The sequence below is a fragment of the Tauraco erythrolophus genome, chromosome 4 (genome assembly GCF_009769465.1).
Source record: "Tauraco erythrolophus isolate bTauEry1 chromosome 4, bTauEry1.pri, whole genome shotgun sequence".
Classification (NCBI taxonomy): domain Eukaryota; kingdom Metazoa; phylum Chordata; class Aves; order Musophagiformes; family Musophagidae; genus Tauraco; species Tauraco erythrolophus.
The window spans coordinates 47,631,215-47,655,425 of NC_141468.1; the positions used below are offsets into that span (position 1 = coordinate 47,631,215).

At 34.2% G+C, this 24,211-nt stretch overlaps 1 protein-coding gene across 1 annotated transcript in view; it reads left to right on the plus strand.

Moving 5' to 3' along the window:
- METTL25 (methyltransferase like 25) overlaps positions 1-24,211 on the plus strand; it is a 64,769-nt gene that overhangs the window by 26,489 nt on the left and 14,069 nt on the right. The window contains exons 6-10 of the mRNA XM_086609972.1: positions 11,163-11,165; positions 15,730-15,824; positions 18,288-18,317; positions 19,421-19,494; positions 21,986-22,079. Of these exons, the coding sequence (XP_086466098.1) occupies positions 11,163-11,165; positions 15,730-15,824; positions 18,288-18,317; positions 19,421-19,494; positions 21,986-22,079 (296 nt within the window). The remainder of the gene's footprint in view (positions 1-11,162; positions 11,166-15,729; positions 15,825-18,287; positions 18,318-19,420; positions 19,495-21,985; positions 22,080-24,211) is intronic.

Sequence of the window (24,211 nt, forward strand, 5' to 3'; positions counted from 1 at the left end):
GCGATGGTGGACAGAAGATCTTCCTAAGAAGCAGGAAGAATTAGGCAGAATTTGCTGTGACACAGGAAATCACTCATTTGTTTGAAATCAGTCCATTAAGCAATGGCTTACCTGCAAGGACACAGAGGGAAGTTCTGCTATAAAGCATTTTATACTCATTTTATCTTAACTTAGTAGACTTGAGGCTTCTCTGTTTTAATAATGTCGTTGCTCTATTTTATATTTATATTAATTTTTTGCCCAGTTTAAAAGCTTTTTTATCTTCTCAAGGACAACGTTGAGCAAGTCCACCTCAAAGCCCCTTCCCCTAAAGTAGCATGTTTTCTTCTTTACAGTTTCTTTTTCTTTAATGTAAATGCATATGGTTGTTCTCATAAGCCCAGTTGAGGCAGATGTGCCAGCCCACAACAAAAAAATGCTGTGGCCTGGCAGTTGCCATAGCTTGAGATGGCTACGCTGTATGTAGTTTGGCAGTTAAGTTTTATTTAATACCAAGGTCAGTCTTGTTTGAGGCCAATGAAAAATTGCTTTTCCACTTCATATTAACTGGAATTAACTGATATTCACGGAAAGAAATTTTACCCGTTTTGATGTCTAAGGTAGCGTTTATAAGTCTGAGGTGGTGAGTTGACCAAATTTCAACAAAATGTTACAATGCTATTTTTGGCAGGCTATTGAATCACCTTGGTTATCACAAGTTTGGAATTTTTTTTGTCTCTGCGGAGCTGGCTACAAGGAATAATGCCTTACATTTCTCATATATTTAAAAATAGTAAAGATACTGCAAGATTGCGTGATTCAGTTTGCCATTGGACTCAGTGTGAATGCTTGGGGAGCATTTCTGATGAAAGTAGGTGCCAGTAGTCACAGTCTTGAATATTTCAGTTAGTGTTCACTGTCCTTCTGTGTGTCTATAAATAAGCTAAATTCATTTGGAAATTTTTGTAATGGGATGACACTTCCAGTTATGCTGGGGATAATTTTGAACTCTTTAAGATCATGAAAGTCTTTCTCTTTTATTTATTAGTAACTACAACAACCAAGAGGTTTTGTGTAATATCAAATTTCAATTGAACTAAAAAAGTTGAAGCCAGTAACTTAACACCTGTCTTTAAATTTCATTGCTATTATAAGCAGCACCAAATACTAAATTTCAGTTAATAAGGAATATTATGACAGCTCTTGGAAAATCCTAAGTAATTTTACTTTGACTTCCTCTAAGGAGAATTGGCTATTTATACAGAGATTCTTCTATGGATAAAATGCACTTAGCCATTAGTATAATTGATTCCTTTGGGGTTTTTCTTCACTGTTACTGCATTGGATAGTCAATTACATCAGAATAGTAAGGATTTTACTGTTTATTAGAGACTTTTTGCATAAACCTATTTACATAGTGAGCCATTATGGCAGTTTTTCTGGCAAAAAAAACCCCAGTTTGCTAATGATACTTAGTTTAAAAAAAAAACTGTGTGCCTCTTTGGAGGAGCTACTCTCGGGATTTTCTGGGAGCTGTTTTATCTTACGTTCAGCTAATACATTTCTGGGGCAATGTACCAGCTGGACTATGGTTATTCTTTAACAGACAGTAACTGCAAATTTAAGATCTTTTCAAAAAGACTTAACTTTCCTTAAAAATGAGTTGATGTGTTTCTCTATTGTAGCTCTCTTCCTTCCATCCTCTGTACCACCAAACACATCAGTATCAGTCTAGGAACCAATGAAATTCTTCAATGTGATATTCTCTGCTTTAATGAAAAAATACATGAACATTACTATTACAAAGGAGATACTTATAAATAAGTATTTGATAATTGAAATAAGACATAGGTGTAGTTGTATAGGTAGTTTCAATGATAACTGTCTGATAGAAACCGTTTTTGAGATTAGCTTGAGTACTGCAAATCATGAACTCCAGCTTTTGAAAGGATTTCCTGTGTCAAGTCACTGCTTTAGGAAGAAGATATATGCTGGACAGAGAAGTTCTAGAGCCATCGTGGAAGCTGCGAAGAGTAGCTTGTCAATAAGGCATTCTGGAAGAAATCAGCAAACCTTTTCTAGAAGATTAAGAGCCTTGGACTCAAATTACGTAAATACAAACTTTGGCTACATTTGTTATGCTCTAGCTTTGATAAGGTAGTGAACATAATAAGGAAGAGAACTGAGTGGGATGCAAAGGGTAGTCAAAATTCACATGCAGAATTTTATCAGATTTGTGAAAACTGAAAAGGTCTTGAATCAGTGAAGAAAAACTTCAAAACTGAATTTTCTAAAGGATTCCTTACATAATGGCATCATATCACTCTGTTCCACTGAAATATGGAGAGATTAGTCACTATTTGAGAAGTATTGAGTACAGATGATTTATGTGTTGCCTAGGTATATTTTCAAAGGTATTCCGCAGCCAATGTCTTAAAATAGCTATCACTGATACCATGGCAACAGGAAAACACTTCCAAGCAAAAGGTCAAAAAGCTTGATTTCCTTTCCAAGGCATCTTTAGATATTGCTGCACAGGGCACATTCCCATCAATTTGCGACAGAGCTAACTAGTCACTGAAACCCAGATGTTTTCTATCAACATTGATCCTGAAAAAATATATGAAACTTGAAAAAATGTCAACTAGGTAAGTTTTACAGATGTTAAATTACATCATTACCTATTTAAGTTATTAAAGTATTTTTCATGAATAAACGTAGCGAAAACATACTAAAACCTAAAACTACCTTACATTTATAATTTTGTGTCTGCACACAATCAGATATTATAATTGAGAAAGCCAAGGTTTCTATACTGCACAGTAACTAAAGCATACCCTAGGTCTGGGTTTTGAAAATTATTTCAGTGACAACAGATTCTATTTCCTGAAATGGAAGAACATTTTTCTTTGCCCACGCTCCCCCCAGCAAAATCCCATTTAGTGATGGGATTTGATACAAACTCAAAGAACTGTGAAGTCTTTGGCCAAGGAAGATTTAGTCTTTCCTGTGCAGGAAAAAGGCAGTTTAAGTAGTTCCTCTCCTTTCTTTAGAATCATTGAAGTAGACTGAGATACTACGATGTCATGGAAGACAGATACCATGAAAGACCTAAAATAAGTCGGGTTATTTGTGTTTCAGTACTGCTTCATCTGAGTTTGGCAGTGTAAAGAAAGAGACTAAGTAGGCTGTGTGTGAAGGATTTTGATAAGGCTAATAAAGATTACTTTCAACTGAAAAATCTCAGGAGAGGGAAAAATGACATTTAATTCCATTTAATTACAATCTCAGAAGATGCTATCAAGAATTTTGTATCATTGAAGTTATTTATTCGTCTTAAATAGTCTTTACTCAATAATTACTCTGTCTTTGCCCTTGTACTGGAAAATGCATGCAAAATTTTGGTATCACTGTGATATGAATCCTCAAGGATTTCAGAATCACTGAAGACAAATAATTGTCCCTTGGTTATGATCCAAGCTTAACATTTTTGAATACAGATTTGTTGTAATTTCATTAATATTAATGGCATTTATTAAAAGAATGAAAAAGTTGAGTGATATAATTTCCATGTTATTTTTATGACTGAAACACACTATGAAACAAAATCTTCGATTGGTTAAGGTTAGCATAAATCCACTGAGATAATCCCAGTTTTAAAATAAGCACCAAACTTTCATCATATTCATGATGTTATATTAGAAACATCTTTAGCTGAATTTTTCAAGATTCTTAAATACTTGAAACAGCTGAAAATTTTGCAATCTTCTTTCTGTCTCCACTTCTACAGGTGAATATCTGTAATTCTTTCCTTTGCTATCAAAGTGCAATTTCATATGTTAATCAATCAGCTTGCTTTCACCCACTGTCTGCTATATTGTTGGACCTGAGAGTATAGTTTGAATGTCTACATTGTTTATATCACATTCTCAGGCCCTTTTTGATAGATGTGGCTTCAGTATATGAAAGAAGACTAATTCATTTTTATATAAAATAATATTTTGATAACAAAAGAGAATGAAGATAAAAAATAAACCTACAGCCTGGCTTCAGCCTCCATAAGAGAGACATGGAAATCATGCACTTTGTTAACATCAAAGGTTCCTCTGTTTCAGTATCTTGTTTTCCACAGAGACCAATGGCAGGCGTGTATCGAAGAGTATAAAATCATTAAGGAGCATATAGCAATGCTTCCTGCAAATACCCTCTCATACTTCCAGCATGTTTTGAGTCATGAGCTTCTTGAATTGAAGTGAGATATTTGCATTAAATAGCCCTTGATGTAAACTTTTAGCATCTGTAGCATGATACAGTAAGGAATCAACTGCCTTTTGTATGAAACATTTCCTTTAATTGTTTTAGGGCTGCTAACTGCATGTTTCTCTTTTATTACCCTTAAATTTGGATGTAAAAGCCAGTACACATCTGTCCCTATTTATTTTCTCCCTCCCATTCATGATTTTACAGTCATTATCTGTTTTACAGCTTTAAGTTTTTTTATTAGTTGCTCCTGTTATTAAAATATTCCTTACTTGCAACAATCCTTTTTCTCTTCTCTGCACCTTTTTGGGTAATACTACTTGTTATCAGAGGTGAGAAAAAGAAATCCAAACATAGTATTCAAAATTCAGGTGCAGCATGGATTTATATAGTAGCATAATAGTGCTTTCTGTTTTTTATCTTTAATAATTCTTTTTTTTTTTTCTTGTCTTAGTACAGGGCTGATCTTTTCATTGAACTGTCAGCTCTCAGTTTAAAGCCATTAATTGTATGTTTAATCTTTTTCCCAGTTTGAATCACTTTCATGTACAATGATTTTATATGCCATTTCATCTCTAATTTTTATTAGAAATGGCTCTATTTTTTGTTATGGTTAGGATCCTCAGCAAACTCTGTCCTACTCTTCATTAACTTTTCCAGATCATTTATAAATTTGATCAACAACCTGTTCCAGCAGAAGTCTCCAAAGGCCTCTGCTGGTGATCTCTGTCCTCTGTGAAAAATGATATTTTATTCCCATCTTTTGTTTCTGTCAATTACTTACCCATAGGAACACTTTTTATCTTGTTCTGTGTTTTAATAGTTTCTATAATGGTCTTGTTGAATGGCATTTGAAAATCCACTCTGTCTTTCTTGTCTAAGTGTTACTTGAAGCCTTCAAAAAAAATTCCAGTATGTTTGTGAGATATGACTTCCCTTTAAGAAAGTCATGTTGACTCTTCCCAAATATGTTGTATTTGCTCATATATCCAATGACTCTGTACTTTAAAATACTTTCTCTCCATATAAATGTGAGGCTTCCTGTTTGGAAGCTCCATTGACCTTCCCCTGAGCTTTTTGTAAGCATTAATATTACATTGCCCGCTTTTCAGATCTCTAGAACCAAAGAGTCTTAATCAAGAAGTTGCACGCTGCAGTTGGGCAATTTCATCCTGGTTTTAGTTTTTGGATGAATGCCATATGGCCTTGGCAATTTTTTGATGTTTACAACTTCTGTTTTTTTCTATAACTTCTTCTAGGAGTCGTTCAATTTTAGATGTTTCATCTAATGAGTTCCTTCTATGAAGCAGGACTGTGGCTTAAGAACTGCATTTAGCTTTTCTTCCATGCTTTGTTTCCTTGAGCACTCCTTTATAGCTTTATCACAATGGTAGTCTTGTAACTACTATCTTTTTATAAGGTATCCTGTAGACACTCAGATATCTGCAAAAGGTCAAAGAGATTTGAGATTAAAGTTAAAGCAAAATTATTATCAAAAGAACATAATTTTTTTTTACTTTTGTAACCATTGAAAGAAAAATGTTTTGTTTGCCTGGGCCAATTACACTACCAACCTGAGAAAGTTATCTGTTAATAACCTTTTTTCTTCTGTCACCGTGCAGAACACAGTTAAATAGCTTGTGCTCTCTCAAGGAGATTCAGAATAATACCCTAAGAATTTCATGCTCTGAAAGGGAGTCAGAATATTTAGAACATAACAAAAGTCACATAGCTGAGAAGAAAACTTTTTTTTTTATAATGACTGTTATTGAGATCAAGTTCAAAAAGACTGATTATACTGAGAGCAGAAGAATTAGTGAAGATGTAAATCTTAGTAAGCAAGATTACTCTCCTGTTTGGATGGTAGTATTTATGGCATTGTTGAGGCACAATGTCTCTATGTATTTTCTGCTGGTCTGAGTAGGGTAATTCCATCCCAGACTTCTGTAAGAATAGAGTCTGTGCATAGTGACAGCCTTTGTTTGTCAAGAGCAAAGAGCTTATGCTATGTGAACTAAGACGTGTTTCTCCAGCAGGCAGTAAGGACTCTTAACATGAATTCTCTGGAAACAAAACATCATGAAAATGATGAGCTACACATGTTCAATATAGTACTTATTCCAGTAACATCTGCAGGAATGTAATAATAGTATTTTGAAAAAATAAAGTATCAAATGATTGTCTATTTACCTTTTCTGAAACAGAAGAAAATGAATTCTTTCAACATAAAAAGTCTTACATTGTGCATTTTATACCAAACTAGGCAAATAAACACATTGTTATATTTGACAAGGGAGAACAAACACAAAAAATCTTTTGAACTGAAATAAGAAAAAGAGAAAGCTTTCTTTTCTTTTGAAAGCAAAGGCCATTTTCAAATACAGAACTTCAGAAAACTTTTTCCCATCTTGAAATAGAGTTTCTTTGAAGTCATTTAATATGTCTTCTACAGTTTTAGTGACAATGATTTTCGTAAGTCTTAGAATATTGCCTTTTTGCACGTCTTTGTAGCATACTGTCAATGTAAATATACAATTTTACATGTTCTAATACTTCAGTCTACAGCATATAAGTAGGCTAAACAATTTCATAGATTCATAGATTTTCTAGGTTGGAAAAGACCTTAGAGATCATCCAGTCCAACCGTCCCTAATCTCCCATTAAACCATATCCCTAAGTAGTTCATCCACCTTTTTCTTAAACACATCCAGGGATGGGGACTCAACCACCTCCCTGGGCAGCCTATTCCAGTGGCTGACAACCCTTTCAGAGAAGAAATTCTTTCTAACATCCAACCTGAATCTCCCCTGACTAAGCTTATACCCATTTCCTCTTGTCCTGTCACCCATCACTAATGTAAAGAGCCCTTCCCCCACCTCCCCACCTTCCCTTTTTTAGATTTATAGTGTTTGAACAACTTCAGCAGGGTTCCTTTTAAACTTAGTACTCTGCACTGAGTGTTACAATTTCAGGGCCTTGGTGAGAAAAATCTAATGTGCAGTGTGACCTTAGAGAGTGAATTCCAACTTGGATGTTACAGGGTTTGTTGTGCAGAAGACTTCTGATGGATTATAATAGTGGTCTGTCCACTCTTACAGTTCTTACATAGGCACAGCTCATGTTTGTTACAGGAGACCTATTTCCACTAAGATAAGACATAAATTTGCCAGCTAATGACGACTGGGATGAGGAGAATTAGAAGTAGGAGGTATAAAATATGTTTCTGTTAATGTTTCTGGTTACATTAAAAAATACAGAAGGATAGCTACATATTGTGTCTATGCATGTGTTATACCTCTTTCTCCTACTTTGCAAATGAGATTTGTCTGATTTAGGATATACATTCTTTTACTTTTTTTTAGTTTGTTTTGTGGCCTCGCTAACTGAGTGCTATGAGAGATGTCCAGTGGTATGAAAAGGTGGTAATTGGCTTCAGTGGGAGTTTTCTCTAAGTGAAAGAAGTAGACAAGTCTAGTGTATAAACCAGCCTTTGCCAGTGTTGACATTCATCTCTCTTTTGTTTGGAGGTTGTTAAAAGCACCTGCAGAATATTCTGTTGTCCAGTCTAAGAAAATAAATTTTTATGTGTTAGAAAATTGAGAAAAATATTTAATCACTGTATAAAGGGTTTATCTAAAAATACTCTTCCTTTAGCTTGTACCTTTTTAGGGCAGTTTGTGAATTTTGTATCTATTATAATTCCATTTTATTTTTGCAATAAAGAGAGTTTATACCTTTACCATGTTTACCAGTAAAGATGAGATTTTTTCCAGATAATTTAACTTAAAAATTAACGATCATTTTCCTTTCCAGTTAATGCATTTGTATTTGCAAAAATATAAAATTTTTAGTATTTTACTTACAATTTTGAGTACCAGAATGTAATGTTCTTTTTACTAGTAAATATTTTGGTTTGTGCATTTGGAAAATGACTACTGTCTTTTGAATCATCATATAAGTGGAAATGCTATAGTATTAAATGCACTATATATATGTCCAAATCAAAGGCCGTATTTATTTCTTATTCACTGGGTGTATGAGTTGGAGTTTCATGTTTCTGTTCTTGATTTTTAATATGACTAGTGCTAAGTTCCTAGAATTAGGTAACAGGTCTAAAAAGCAATATTTTAATACAGTGTTAGCAAAGAATTTATTTTAATTTCCTGTCACAGCTACTGACCTCAACTTTTATGGCAATTCCTGGGTTTATCAGTAGTACCAGAATGAACTCAGTTTTCTCCTGGGAGACCAGCTTTCTTCTTCACTGAGCTACTTCTGAGCCTGAGCTCGTCATCTCCATCCTTGCTCTGCCTCTTCGATTTGTGTACATTGTAAGTCATTCAGGGCCTTTCAAGAGTCTAGAAGAATGGGGGTCCCTCCTTATGTGGCCCCTACTGAAATGCCAGCACTGACGTAAAACTGTCAGTAACCATTTTTTCGTCTTTCATTTGGTGCTGCCCTTCAACGTTTCCTTTTAGCTTTCAGTAATACATTTCTGTTATTAATCATGTGTTGTTATGTTCAGAGTAATAGATACAAAAATCCCTTTCTCTACGAAGACTATTTTAATAAGAATATTTTAAGGAATCTGATTAATTAAAAAAAAAAGAGAACAAAAAGGTAAAGAGAAGTGAAATGGATTTACATTTATAATGCCATTTACAGTTCTCAAGTGTGCTCTGCTTCCCCCTCCCCCCCCCCCCTTTTTTTTTTTTTTTTTCATTTTACCCTTCTAGGAATGCTGACTATATTCCTTGGAAGAAAGAAGAGTCTAGTTAGACAGAAGGAGATCCTCCTAAGGCTTTTTAGATCACAGCTTTTTATATGGGTAAAGATGCAATTAGACCATTTTCCATACACTCTCAAGGATACATTAACTTTCTAACAACTTCAAATACTACAATAGGAATGATGGGACAGAGGTTAGGAACAAGGGGCAAGGGAATAATTTAGTCCTATTTATTATAGTGTTTTTTTAATCTTGTCCACTAATATGTCAGGAACTACCCAAGCAAGGACATTATACCTCTCAAGTATTGCTCTTTGAATTAAATAGCTGAAGAGCAGATTTTAATGCCAGCCTTGCAGATTCAGCCATGTACAGGTTTTAGGTGCCATGTCATCTCACCTTTATCTACATGTCTTTGGCGAGAATCCTAAAGCATTGTTGGCCAACAAGTATATGATTAATACAGAGGTTTTTCAATGTGCTTGGCAGTCCTTGTACAATTACCTCACACTGACAGCTGTGTCTGATCTTCAGTCAGTTCTGCTTTTTCTGTACAATTGGAATTCCTTTTATTTTTGCCTTGAGTATTCTCGAGCTGCTCAGGGGTGGTTCAAATGGAGCCTTCACATACTCTTGCATTTCTTTTCTTTTCGTCTTTGCTTTTCTTTTTCTTTCATTATCACAGAAGGAGATCATAGACACTCAAGTGCACTGGATGTGAAATACCAAAATGCAACTGAAGTAAATTAATAAATATCTTAACTCCGAGTTTCTCATGCTTTGAAATAGAGAAAATGAAAAAAAACAAAACAAAAAAAACCCGAAAAACCCTTTGAAAAACAGCTTCATGAATCAGTGAGAATTAAGCATCTTAAAAACCCTAAATCATACACTGAAGCAGAGAGGCAAATTGGAGAATTATATTTCATAACTGTAGTGGAATTTGGAAATTAGGGGTACAGACTGTGAGGATGGACAAAGATGAGACACAAAGACATGAGGAAGGAATCAGCTGAAATAGCTGTTAATATTCAAATAATAGCAAATGAGTAGGAGATATGAGTGCTGTAATTAAAAAGATACAAAAGCATACAAAGGAAATTGAAGTTCTCTTAGGAATAATTCTGCATCAACTGATTATGTTGCTACATGCAATATTTTACATAGGCTGTTTAATCACACTTCATAAATAAATGTAGATGTAGGTGTTTTTATCCAATGCTATTTTTAAGTTGTAAGAGACAAAGAGACATTTAAGCACTTAGAACTGACGATTATACTGCAATGATAACTCACTGAATGATATTATTAGGAACTACTGAGAATACTTACACCATTTTGAAATACATTTCAAAATCTTAGTATTAACATTGTAGTATCATTTCAAATCATTAATACATTTCTGTGTTAAAATGAACGGCAAAAAAATGATAGGTGAAGTTCAGTACAAAAACTGATTTCAGTCTAAATGGTAATTTTTAAAGGAAGTGTAAGATTTCTGTCACTAAAATCTATTGTGTGAGTGGTTTCATACAGCACTAGCTGTGGGCGTACAATCAGCATAACTGTACTAAATTAGAATAAGCTTTCTTTCTCTTGAAGTTATGTTCTCATGCTGAAACACTTCAAGAGACTGGTATTTCACAACACTTCAATAATAAGTTGCCTAAGTAAAGATAAAGTTTAGGAATTAAATAAGCAGTGCTTGTTTTTCTAAGCAGAATATGATTTCCTAAACAAAACACAATTAGTAGGGTGGGAACTTCAGCCTGTGCACTAAAAGGATATTTCTGCCTTCTCTTTTCCACATGCTATTTACAATTTCATGGACTTCGTTACTAGCAAATAAATCTCTTCTGTTGTCATTATGTATACTAGAAAATCTTAAACACTTGAAAATAAAATACAAAGATAAAGTTCATTTCAAGAAAATAAAAATCCTCTATTTTATAGTACTTTGCCATTTTTCATAACTTATTTTACTTTGTTTTTAAAGAGCAGATTAAGAATTTCAAAACAGACATTATAATAATCTATATCACAAAAGCGAAACAAAACCTGATTTTTTTTTTCATAAATTATACATTAACCATTGGGATAGCATTGTTTTGTGACAAAATTTAGATTGTTTCTGCCAGGATGAGTTTAACAAATAGTGTTCGATACATTATCCCAATAAAACTGTCTCTTCCAGAAGGTAAAGCAGAAAACATAGAAAAGTACTTGTTATATTGGGAACTGCAGTTCGGAACAGTTGGGAATTGCAAGAAAGTAAAAAGATGAGAAGCATAAATGCAGACAGGTTTTCATGATGTGTTAGGAAACGAAGATAAAGTAGAAACTGCAAGACTGCATGTAACCCTAGTTAAGCTTATTTATCTAGTAACAGTAGAACCTGTTGGTCCTGTTGTTTCATAGAAACTGTATCATCCTGTAAAGCTGTGCAAAGCAAATTTTAGGTGTTAACACACTAGAAATTTTAGTAACTTGGCTAGAGTTGAACTATGTAAGGTCTAACGTTAAAGATAGTGGAGAAACTTGTCCCATTCTCTTGAACTTTCTTGGAAACCTCTGTGAACATACAGAAGGATAAGTCAGTGAAATCCTTTCATCTTGCTTCTACTGCAGGATATTTTTTCTGTAACTACCAAAAAAGGGAGCATTAATAGAAAACATTCAATGTTCTGTATTTTGGAAATCCTGTTTCCTAGCTACACTTAATTGCTTTGTTAGTTAAACAACTCAAAAAATTTCTTTGAAACACTGTTGAGCCAGTAAGAGTCTTAATGGATCTGTGAATAGGATGGTAACAACAGTAAGGCTTGCCTGAAGCTTTTCTCTCATCCAGAGAGAATTAAGTCATGATGAAGGAAGTTGTAGTTGATCTAATTATAAATATATATTTGTTGTGTTTTATACTTTTTTACTACTCAATAGAATATTTTCAGTATACCAGATGTCCATATGTATTGCCATTTTTTACATTTGGAAGTTAAATAGAAAGGAAGAAAATCCTTTACAAACAAAGTTCAAAATAGTACAAGTGCTCCAAATGGTACAGGCCGCTACTATTGCAGTATTACAATACACAAAATAGAAAAGTGCTGAAGTCCAGTTCCTCTACAAAACTTAACAGCAGTTTGCTGAAGGTCTTACAAAAAGGTCCAAATAATTATAGGACAGGAAATAACATATGACTTCCAAGACTAAGTTAAGAACTAAGAAATTAATTCTAACAAAATATTAAAAAACAGTAGCATTGGGTTCCCAGAAGTAGAAAGGTAATCTGACGTACTTAATGGAAAGTTTAGTCTTGTTCAGTTGATGATAAAGTGTAAGACTTTGCATTTACTCAAATTTAAAATGTTTTACCAATATAGACCTGAGTCTTTGTATTCTCCTTTGGTAGACAGCATGGAGTGAAAAATTCTATGCATATTGAATTTGCACTTGTTTCCCAAAGTGTTAACCTCCTCCACAGGATTTCAAGTATATAATAAACTGAGGTCAAGACAGCTTCTCCATATAGCATTTCTGCCTGTTCGAGGAGTGAGAAATTAGCCACTGAAGTTAGTCAGTCATGAGACATCTCCGTGGTCACAAGACGAGTTAGTACATTTATTGAGGAATTGCTTAAAGTATGTGAATATTTAAAAGAATTCTCCTAGCTATGTTTTAAGATCAACAAAATTCCTTCATTTTTCAAAAGACGTGAAAAAAATTGTAGCGGAAAAAAAAGTGATGAAAATTTGGAAAGTTTCTATTAAAATACTCTTCTAGGAGAGGAGATATTATGACTATCAGAAAAATGTTCTTTAATGTCAAAAAAAAATGGTAAGGCTGGGATTAGTTTGTTTAAACTCTTCTTCAACTCTTCCATGTAACTATGACTATTATTAAACTCAGTCAGAGGGAAATAACAGGAATTTGTTCTGTGGCTAATGGCTGGAATTGTTCTTTTCTGGTTTATTCAGCATTACATGTTTCTGTGTAATACACACTTTGTCCTACCCTGCTATTTATAACTGCATGATCTTGATGCAAATGTTTCCTCACTTTAACCAGATGTATCCAATTTATGGGGACAGTGAAAAATGACAGCAAGTATTTTCAAGCTACTTTAATCAATATTTTATCTGTGTAGGTCTCCAATGAACCATCCTGTTCCACAAGGCCGAACTAGGATACAACTTTTCATGTTGTTCATTATGCTGCTTTAACTGTATTATGTCTCCTATATTCTTTTCTTCCACATTAAAATTATATCGTGATTTATAGAATCTTGTTCAAGAACATAACAGAATTACTATTTTTTCTTCAATCATTTATTTTGGTGCAATATTTGCAGCAATTTGTTGTATTAAATGTGTGATCTAGTCTTTTTAAGAGATTAGCTTAGAGTTAAAGTCATAGCTATTTAACTAATAGGTTCTAGGATTATACTCCAGCATAGCTGCAGTTCAGCTTATCAAATGACTATCTAGAACTGCCCATTTTGTTAACTTCTTGTGGGAAGGAGAATTCTATCTGACTGGCTCCTCTATATTGAATTATAACGTGATTGCTTCATGCACTGTTGAACTCTTGTGCTGTTTGCGGTGAAATCTTCCATAAAATACCCATACTTAAAATGTTTCTTGAATGTTTTTGGAGATTTATATCGTTTAGAACAGCTGCTATGTTGTCAGATAGAAGCACAATATGGTAATTAATGAGCTGTATTGTATTAAGTATATCTGAAAAGAGGTGCAGGCTTTAACAGAATTCCCAGGAGTTTAAAATGTAGCTGATAAATATATGAACCTTATAGCAATATATTCAGCCTACAATTATTATTTTTTTTTACCCAACAATGCGCTTGAGAGTGGACTGGGTATGGAAAAATAAATAGAACTCAAGGCAATATTGTAGATATGTGGTCAACTTTGAATAGACACAAAAAATTCTGACTTAGAGCATTAGTTTACCTCTCTTTTTCTCCTACTTTACATTTTCCATAATTTAAATGAAGATAGTGCTTTGCCTGATTATCTTGTTCAATGGCGTCATAAAATCTTCAGAATTATGCATGAGTATAGTGCACTAATATTGAGGTTGTAGCTCAGTGGGTAGCAACTTTAACTTGCATGGATGATTAGTTTGCCTAGAGGACAGGATGTAAATTAGAAGGGATAACTTGAAAAGATCAATGATTTCATCTTTCTAACTCAGTTTGTAAAGTTTTATTTTGAAAAATTTTAACCTCTGTACTAGAAGGACTTATTAATATGAATCCTACAATAGAAACCATGGCAGTCATGGTTTCCTTTGCAAAAAAAATATATTCAGTAAGTTCTTATTACTGTCCCTGTAGTAGAAATACTCAGTTTTATTCCATATACTCAATAATTAAATTTGAAGTTAATTAATGTTTTATATCTTGTCACACAGCACTTACAAATTCTTAGCACATTCCTAGTGCTGAAATCAGTTGCAATCTGTTTTGTCAAATTTCATCTTTATATCTAATGGAATTTTCTTTCTCCTTCTGCTAGTTATCCAGAATTAACATCCTACTCTTAAATAGTGGTACTCTATCTAGTATTCATCCTCTGAGAGCCTCTGATATTTCCCAGGGCTAAAAGGAGAGCAGAGTGTGAGGTTGCCTGCAGAAGATTACCTGCTTGCTGTTGTTACTCTCTAGAGATCAGCAAAGATTGGGGACTACTGCTAGAAAACTGAGGGCTTTTGCTGTGAGGAGGAGAATCGTATCATTTATAGTTTCCTATTTCTGTTTTTTTTTTGCTTAACTTCCATGAAATTAATTCTACTTATGTGTATGTATCTCAGACTTTTGGTGAATTTGAAGAGTCGTATTTCTGGTGTCCTTTTTTAACCCCGTTACATTGATTTATCTTTAAATTTGCCCGAGTCATCTTTCTATGCTAAAAAGCCAGAATCTTAGCCAAATTGTTGTTTTTTTTAAAAGAAAGTAGTGCTTCTTATTCAGTGTTCCAAAAAATCAGCTGACAAATGCACTAATGAAAATTAAAAACATTGTAGAGTTTGTCTACATTTAAAACTGGGGTTTATGAACATCTATAAAGTAATCCCCATAGTTTAGTTTTCTCACATTTACATGAGTGTTAAACATGAAGAATCGTGTTGTTATTCAAAGTATTAATGGCACTGAAACAAACTGAGCACAGATTGTGATGCAAATGCTTCTTGGTGTTATGAAGAAACAGCAAGAGCCTTTGCAGCTGCTCTTTTCTGGAAAACAAACATTTTGCCTCGCAGCAAAGTGCAGGCCTTGAGAACTGAAATAAACAAATACACATTGTTCTGCGTGATGTTTAAAAGATGTTTATGGTAGAAGATGAACCCAATGAGAAGCAATACTGAAGTCCTGCTACATTGAATGACTGCCCGGCTACGTCTTGTGACTGATGGCATGGCATAGAGTGCCATGAGCATTTGCAAACTCTTCTCTTGTCCCTTGGAATCTTTTTTTTCAGTGGATTTTCATAAAAGACACTTGCTTAAAATTGTTTTGGAAAATGTGAAGTTATCAGAAACGCAGCATAAAACAAATACATCCGTTATCGGAAAAATACGTGTTTTTTGTAACACTACCACAGTTTTTGGTACTGGACTAGAACAATTAAGCGTTTTCTGCTATCATTAACTACTGTTGGTCTTGCTTAATACATTGTATGTTCTTTAAGTAAGAGAAAAATATTCTATGAAAGCTGTACCTATTTTTTTTCTCCATATTGCAGATCGCCCAGATGAAGTGTGGGGATTTCCCATGTGTCAGTACTTGAAGGACAAGGGGTGGTGCTGTGGTCGCAATGCGAGAATGTCAGCATGCTTGGTATGATTCCCCTTCTTTTCGTTTTCCTACTGAGAACTTTATCCAGATGTTATAGGATTCATTGTTTTTGGCTTCTAATCCTAGAGCCATGACTTTAATCCAAGACTCTACAGAATAACATCATTAATGTTGTAAGCATGATGAATTATATCTAAAAAAATAGTATTGACCTTCCAGCTTTATATATTTTATAGGTGCTGAAGGCATGAAAAAATGAGTATTGACAGAAATGTATTTTAAAAGTGGACAGAAAGGCCAAACCTTTGTTGAAACCTAAACAAGGTAACCCCTCAGGGTAATAGTTCCTGGCCAAGGGCTTAGGGGGAACAAGGTAATTGTAGAAGAATTGCAATCAGTAACTCCCCCAACGCCTTCATTATTCATAATATTGAATGTTCTGACTGTTTAAAACCTAAACAAACCTGTCTATTCCAAAAACTAGAAGAGCTCTAAAATCCATGTGGCTTAAGAGACTGGAAACATCTTTTTAACATTGCACCAAGAGATTAAGTGCTTTTAAAGACCTAACCTCATCAAGACAGGATGACGAACTGTTGTCTAATTTGAAAAAAAAGATATGTACTGAAAATTTCAACCACTGTTTCAGTTAGAAGGCTACTATTCCTTTCTTCTATTAATTTTTAATTTCTCAGATCAAGTTCTGGCTGGCCTCTGCTGCTAGCTCTGTACCTCCATTATGGAGAATAGTTTAGACTAAAGACTCGGTATAGGGTAACATATCAAGGTTATGTAAACTTGAACTAGCATGGTAATTAAATGCTATCAGGAGAAGATATAGGAGGACAGTTGTTTAGTACTCGTAAGGCTTAAATGTGTTACCCTTGGCAAGGTATAAAAAAAAAATATTCCTTTTAGAGATGATGCTGTAAAACTTATCACAAAAAGTGCTTTCTAAAAGCGATTTGCCTTTTCTCTTTCTTGTCAGTGTCATACAATATCAATTCTTCCTCAACTGATACATTAGCTATTTCCTTTCCCATTCCCTTTCTTCTGGAAGGGAAAAGTTTGGGCTGTTTTTCAACAATGGTAGGAAAATAAATTTTGTAAGAGACAGTACTGATCATGCTATATGTATCTATTTTAGATTTCACAGAAATCACAGAAGTTTGGCAGTTAGAAACTTTTCATTTAAACATTCATGAAAGGCAAGGAGTTCTCCTGTGTGTCACTAGATACTCTACTATTACTATGTCTGTAATTCTCTCTATTCATTTTTCATGACTGGGATTTTCCTTGCCTTCTCAGAGGTACAAGAGACACAGGGCAGTGCAGCTAGGCACCCACCTTACTAGGGGGAATGGCTGGCTAGGGGAAACTGGGTCTGCTGAGCAATGGCACTCAGCATTATTACTGATGTTCATTAGTACATCTTGTTCAAATTGGTTAAAGCGCCAAGGGCCAAAGATTCTCGACAAGAGTTTGTTTCAGACCCTTACAGTACATGTTAGAACCCACATCTGTATTCTAAGCAGCAGTAGATATATGTTATGAGAGCTATAACTTATGCAGCAGAATTCAAACCTAATAGTTGGCCAAAGCCATGAATGGAGAAACTGCAACTGCTTGGACCATGTTTGAACAGCAGTCTGAAATACAAGATCGATTCTAAAACCAGGAGAAGTGGTGAGTGATTCAGAGACAAGCAGTCCTAGTTACTGTAATGGAGTACCTTTACTAACTTTACCTAGTTACTGTAATGGAGGCATTTTCGGTTTGCTGTCTAATTGTAGTGTCAGATAATTTATTGAATTTTTATCTTCATTTCTACTACTATCTTTAATACTTGGCTGAAATTTTTATAGGCACAATATCTTTTCAACTGTGGAAAAATATTCTACGCTTCTAATTATTTGTCATTCTTTGTCACTATGGATCATAAAAATCAAGTACTCTCATACCTACATAAGGATTTATGGTATGAAGAATCTAGTCAAAGACAGTGCACAGCATTTTAAACAGCAGTCCTTCTGAAGCTTTTATTTTATTTGACTTTACATACAGAAGTTCAGTATTTCTTAATATTGGGGACTAAAAGTATTTAAAGACATTGTACATTGACATTTTATTTTAAAATAGTTGAATATGCAAAGCAAATTATTGTATTTTAGTAGGAGCAAACTCAAGAAATATGGATTTCTTTTTAGCACTTTTGCAGAAAGTAATCCTATGAAATTATTTTACTATACTAACAAAAACAAATTTTGCATGCATCTATTTCCATATAGTCAGTTATTATTGCTTCTCTATAAATAAAGCAAAATAACAGGATTGAGCTGATTATGAGTCCCTAAAGGTATTAACACTTTAAAGTGTGCAAGCTTGTGTTATGTCACACCATTAATCTTTTAAAGTATCATCTCCTCTGACTTCTATACAATGTGTTTATAAAATGTTCTGATAAAGAATAAACATATCAGCAATTTAATTCCTTCACTCTTAAAGGCTTTGGAGCGAGTTGCAGTGGGCCAAATCGTAAGTAATATTGTTTATTTTAGCCATTCTAAGATAAAATGCATTTTTCCCCCTTGAATGCTCTTAGTCCATGACCTTTTATTGAACTTCTGCATTTCTGGAATCTGAAATACAGGCATACACTGCATCAAATACTGATAGATAGCATGTGTCATCATGAAATCACATTCTTATTGCTGTGATTGTACTTAGTGAATATGTTTCCTTTTGACAATTAAGTGTCTGGGAAAAAAGCATAACTTGATTTTAAGACATTAAACTACCCTTACTAACTTCGTTTGCTATCTTTCAGCTAATACGTAAACTCAATGCAAATGTCCTTCTGATGTCCCTGGTTTGGATCACTCTATCCCAGTGTTTTATCAACTAGTGTAAAAATAGAAATTGTTATGACAAAAGCTTGAACCTATTAGAAACACCATCATTCTCATTTTTAATCGCTGTAAATTTTTTTCCCTGTGAATACTTTGAATTATTGTTGTGCAAGTTATCCTTTTGGGGATGGTGGACACCAGCTGTGTGGATATTTAAAAGACAAGGCTGAGTGACCTCTTATTTCCATATATAAGCCCACTGACCCCATGCCTTTTACTGCACGTGCATATTGCTGTGAATTTTTAATTGGCAAGCATTAACTATTTTTACGCAAACTGATCTTTCATACACAAAGATATGGTGTTTTCAGTGTATTCTGGTTTTATGAGCGTAGCACTTTCTGCATGGTTCAGACTAGAGTGTAGGATGATTCAGCTAGGGAATTGCTCCTTTTGTCTTTAAAACACCTTAGATAAATTGTTGTGTTTATTTTACATAGTAGAATTTGGTTCATGATTGGTTTGGTTTTCTGCTATTTTTTTTTCCCTTCTGCCAACCTATGAACTTTTACTTCCGAGTTGCATTTATGGTTATGTTAGTATCTGACCCGAAAATGTAATTTTAACTGAATGCAAGAACAATAGTGAATTGTCCTCTTAAACCTGTTATGTCTGATTGTAAAGAATAGAAGCCAATAAGTAGTTAAGGAAGCCAATACTGTTTTTTGTTGCTCTGATCTTAATTTCAATGCCAATTTTAAATCCTTGCTGTTGTAAAATTTTTTGCAGCTGCCCACAGAATCATTGTTTTACCGAGCTGTTCTTCAAGTTATTATAGAAGAAATGTATGGTGTCACCAAAAGGTAGGAAGCTCTGAATTCACAGAATTCAAACCAAAGTTCTGATTCTCTGCCACCTCTGTTCTGTAGAGAAAGTGTTTCTTAGAAAGCAGAAGGGTGTAAGAGTCAGTCTCATCAGACTGTATATACATATTGGTATTAAAATGCAAGATACATTTGTTCATCCTAAATCCACATCGCAAATGTATTGCACTTCCTTTACCCATAGCTGAAGTAGATCCTCTTTGGTATTGGATACATGGATAAAACATATCTTTACCAGAGAAACAATTACAAAAAGTCAATTACTAAAAAGTCAAGTCAATCCTGGGCTACCCTGTTATGGAGAGGTCCTGGCAGCTTCAGCACTGCAAAAGACAAAAAGACATTTCCATTTGTCCTGAGAAAAACTGCTAAAAGCCCAACAGGCAGCATGGCTGTGAAGAGCTACTTACTGCCTATGCCTACACTGGCAAGTACTGCACCCTTGTAGGATAGGATTTGGAGAGCTGGTGCTGAGGACCTGACAGCTGCACTATACTCATTTCCTGGATTTGTAGTTGGATTAGATCTATGCCCGTTAGCACTTGGAACACATTCAGAAGCACGCCTTCCAGTTTAATTTAATTTGAAGATAACCTCTTTTTTGAGTTCTGATTCTATTCCACAGTGTGAACCAAGGCATGAGAGGTGAGGAAAACCAGAAAATTCACTTCAGAAATATACTCCTCATCTAAAATAAGTGCTAATGCAGATACTCCCAAATGTTTTGCTGAATGTAGAGCCAGATAGCTTACCCTTCAGAAGGTCAAACTCCTGAAAGAAGAGATGCTTGTTTATTTTGAAATTACATAAAATATCACACATAAAATCACAGCTACTAGATTGTAAAGAAAAGTGTGAGATAGATGGTAATATGTTGCATTTGTTAAAGGAACTAGGATTTGGAGGAAGTAATTAAGATTAAGCTTTTGAAATAAAAGCAATGGCTACCTTGGAAAGACTCCCACCCCACCTCACCCTCCAGTTTTATTGCTGAGCGTGATGTTACATGGTGTGGAATATACTTATGGTCCATTTGGGTCAGCTGTCCTTGTCATGTCCTCCCACACTTCTTGTGCTCTCCCAGCCTACTCCCTGGGAGGCAGACAGAGAAACAGAGGCAGCCTTGATGCTGTGCAATCACTGTTTGGCAATAGCTGAAACATTGGTGTGTTCCCAGTGCTGTTTTAGTCACAAATCCAAAGCACAGCACTATATGGGCTGCTGTGAAGTTAGCTCCATCCCAGCCAGATCCAGACGACATTTTTCCCCTCTAGCTAGTGATTAGGAGGACAGATGTCCGTCTTTCAAAGAATGACATAACAGCATGATCATTAACTGATGTTCAGACTGCATAAGCCCAAATGTTTAGGCACATCTGAATATTAAATATGATTAAACAAATTAATTTTTTTAAAAAAAATAAATGTAACGCTTGATTCTCAGTGAGTAAGGATCCCTGCCAGCCAAACAGCATTAGAACTGTCACTAAGCAAAGTCTCTCTGTTGACCTCAGTAGATGTTAATCCTGGTCCTTAAATAAAGAGAAAGGGGTTTTACTAAGAATAAAGAGGGGGAAAATTTTTTCCAAAGATATTCCTATTTAGTACTTCACAACAGGGAAAGAGTATTTCCTCTTAAGTAATTGAATACTCACAAACAGCTACTGTAGCTGCAAATGTAACTCCTACACAGCACAGCTGGAAGAGGAATTAGGTTAAGGCGAGAAAGTGAATTTGGACTAACAAAAACTGCATGTTGTTTCTCCAAGATATTTTAAACACAGAGAACAAATGTAAGTGGCCTGTTAGGATTCAGTCTTCCTACATGTTTCTGTAAGTTTTCATGCATTATTTTAACATGTTTTCTGAAACAACTCACATTTTTGGCTGGCTTCAAAAGTAGGCCATAGAGTTGTAAACAGGAGAAAATTCTGGCATCCATTATTTATTCCACTTAGTGGAATAAAAATTGTGAGAATAAAAACACAATGTAACAAGCAAAAGTGAAATTTTACTCCAATTTGGTATTTGCTCAGTACAGTGGTTGATAGTAAATAAATTACAGTAGCATTATAATAAATTATAAAAGTATAGAAGAAAATATCTGTCAGCAGAAATAAATTATAATATAACTTATTTATTTCCCTATATAAATTTTCATTTATATAGGGAAATAAAAATATTAGGGAGAAATTAAAAAGAAACCTTCAACTCTCCAACTTTTAGATAAAATAATAACTTTTCTATAACCATAGTACAATTGCACAGTTGCTGTATCTAGAAATTTCTTCCAGTATTAGCTGGCTTGTCTTGTTTTAAGCAAAAGGGGGAGAAAGGAAAATTGTTACTAACTTGGCAGTTTCAGCTGATTTATTTCTCCTGAATTAAAAATGTAATTAAAATGAACTAAAAATGTGTAAATTTCTGTTGTTGGATGTATAAAAGTCTACATCTCAATGCTGTATTTGCAGTGATCGACATGTTGGAAAAACTTTCTCCAAATCATCCTCCTTCATAGATTATGTCAGAAAGTCTCTGAAAAAGCTGGAATTGGATGATTCAAAGGTGAGTCACTAAGTAGAGACTGCATGAAATCCTGATATCCATGTAAGTTCTTGAAGTCAGCACCGCAATGCAACATTTAAGCCACTGAGTTGATTTAGTTTATATATTGCTGTATAAATATAAAGCATTCTAATTTTTATTAGTATAAATAAAGCCAATCTGTACTTATGTGTTAAAAAAAAAAAAACACGAACATATCTTAGAGGTTTTTTTTCATGTTTTTTCAAAATAGACTTCCATGTTTAAATTCTTTAAAAGATCTTGGTTTAAAATTACTTTATTCTGATCACTTCACATAAAATCAATCCTTTTTATATGTGGCGCTCATGATCAGATTTTTTTTAAGCCTTTCTGGTATTTCTGAAGTTAATCCTACAAATCTCCTTTGAGGCAAAAAGAAAATGTAATACATACTCTATTTTATACATGCTGTCATTTAGAGGTAAATATACTTCCAGATGCCAAGTGAAGCAGGCATGAAGAACTTCTTGCCTGTGCTGATACTATACATCCTAATAAAAGTAACTCTTGCACCCTTTTAAATCCAGCTGAAATACTATCCTATACAAACATGTTACTTTTTTGTCTGTACTTAAGTTTAAACTGAAAGTGATCCAAGAAAACATGAATAATGAATCACGTAGTAAACACTTTGACCCCTTTTTATTTTCATTTTTGCTGCGGCAATATTATCTTGATCCCTTTGGACACCTTTTGAAACTGAAAAATGTAACATTATAGCAAGATAGGCAATTCTGTCTGTGCAATTGTTTCTGTTACAATTTAGTTCCCAAAGTATTTCCAATTTATTTTAGCCTTTAGACAGTCTGCTGAAGTAGACTTTTAATATCTTTGAAGGCCTAATGCTGAATATTAAGATTTTTAAATAACTTTCCTAGATAGAGAAGAAGTAAATACAAAATTGAGATTTAAACTTATAAAATCTTCCAGAGATTATTTTATGCTCTTGAGTGTCTTTAGTACTACAACTGCTAACTTGGTCAACAGATGGCAACATAGCATTAGGTATGGAATATGACTGTGTGAAAATCACAACCACTCTGTGAGAACGAGTTGTGCAATGGAGACAGTAGTGAGTATTAGACTGATTATTTAAAATTTTAGTACAAATCAAAGAAAAATGTAGGAGTGGCAAGTATGTAAAATATTTAAGGTAAATGTTGTAGTAGCGTTCAGAAAAGCAATGCTTAAAATCTGTAATCAAAATGTCGAATCACTTAAAATTTGCCAAGTACATCAAACCATGAACTAGGAGAAAAATACAAAACCAAATAAACAAGTAAATGCAAATCATGCTTATAGCATTAAGAAAAAGACATGCCTGAAGTTCACTGCATTTTAAAATGATTATGTTTAATTCTGTTTGCAAATTGAGTTACCTGTTTGCTTTTCTGTATAAGTAGGCACTAACATCACGTGTTCATCCCAGCTGAAAGTAAAACCGCATCTTCCTCATTTATGTGTACAATCACCCAAAAGCAATAGTGGGTTGTTTGTGCAATAATCAGTTTACTGTATCATTGATTAAACTCTGCTGGTAGACAGTTTTACATTCTTTTCTTTGAAACCAGCAAGCATAGAAACTTTGTGTAAATATGTCTGATTTTAGACACGTTGCCTTTTGCTAGAAAGGATCTGGACAAAGGCAAGTTGCCCTGAGAGAAAGATATCTGTCAACACTACTTCAAGCTGCACATGTTTGTGTGGTTGCTAAAGACCTGATTCAAGTAAATGCTAATTTTTGCTTATATTTCTCCTCATTTTTATGTACAGCTGGCTGCATACTGAAGACAGAATTTTATGCTGATATAAACAATGTTATTTTTTATTTGCCGGCTATGTTGAAATCTGCAGCAGCACAAAACCAGTGCTATTTTGATGCTACTGAGAGGAAAGTTGTTACTGCTCCCTCAACAGTGGTTCTGACACTGCAGTTTTCATGGTGGAGTCAGCACTATATCTACACAATATTGGAGAATGTGCTAAATTCCTCTCTTTAGAAAAAAAATACTTACATAGCTAAAAATGTGATGAAGACTAAACATTTGCTCTCAAAGACAACAAAAATCAAAGAAATATTTTTGCAGAATTTGTTTTCTAGCTCTGTTTTT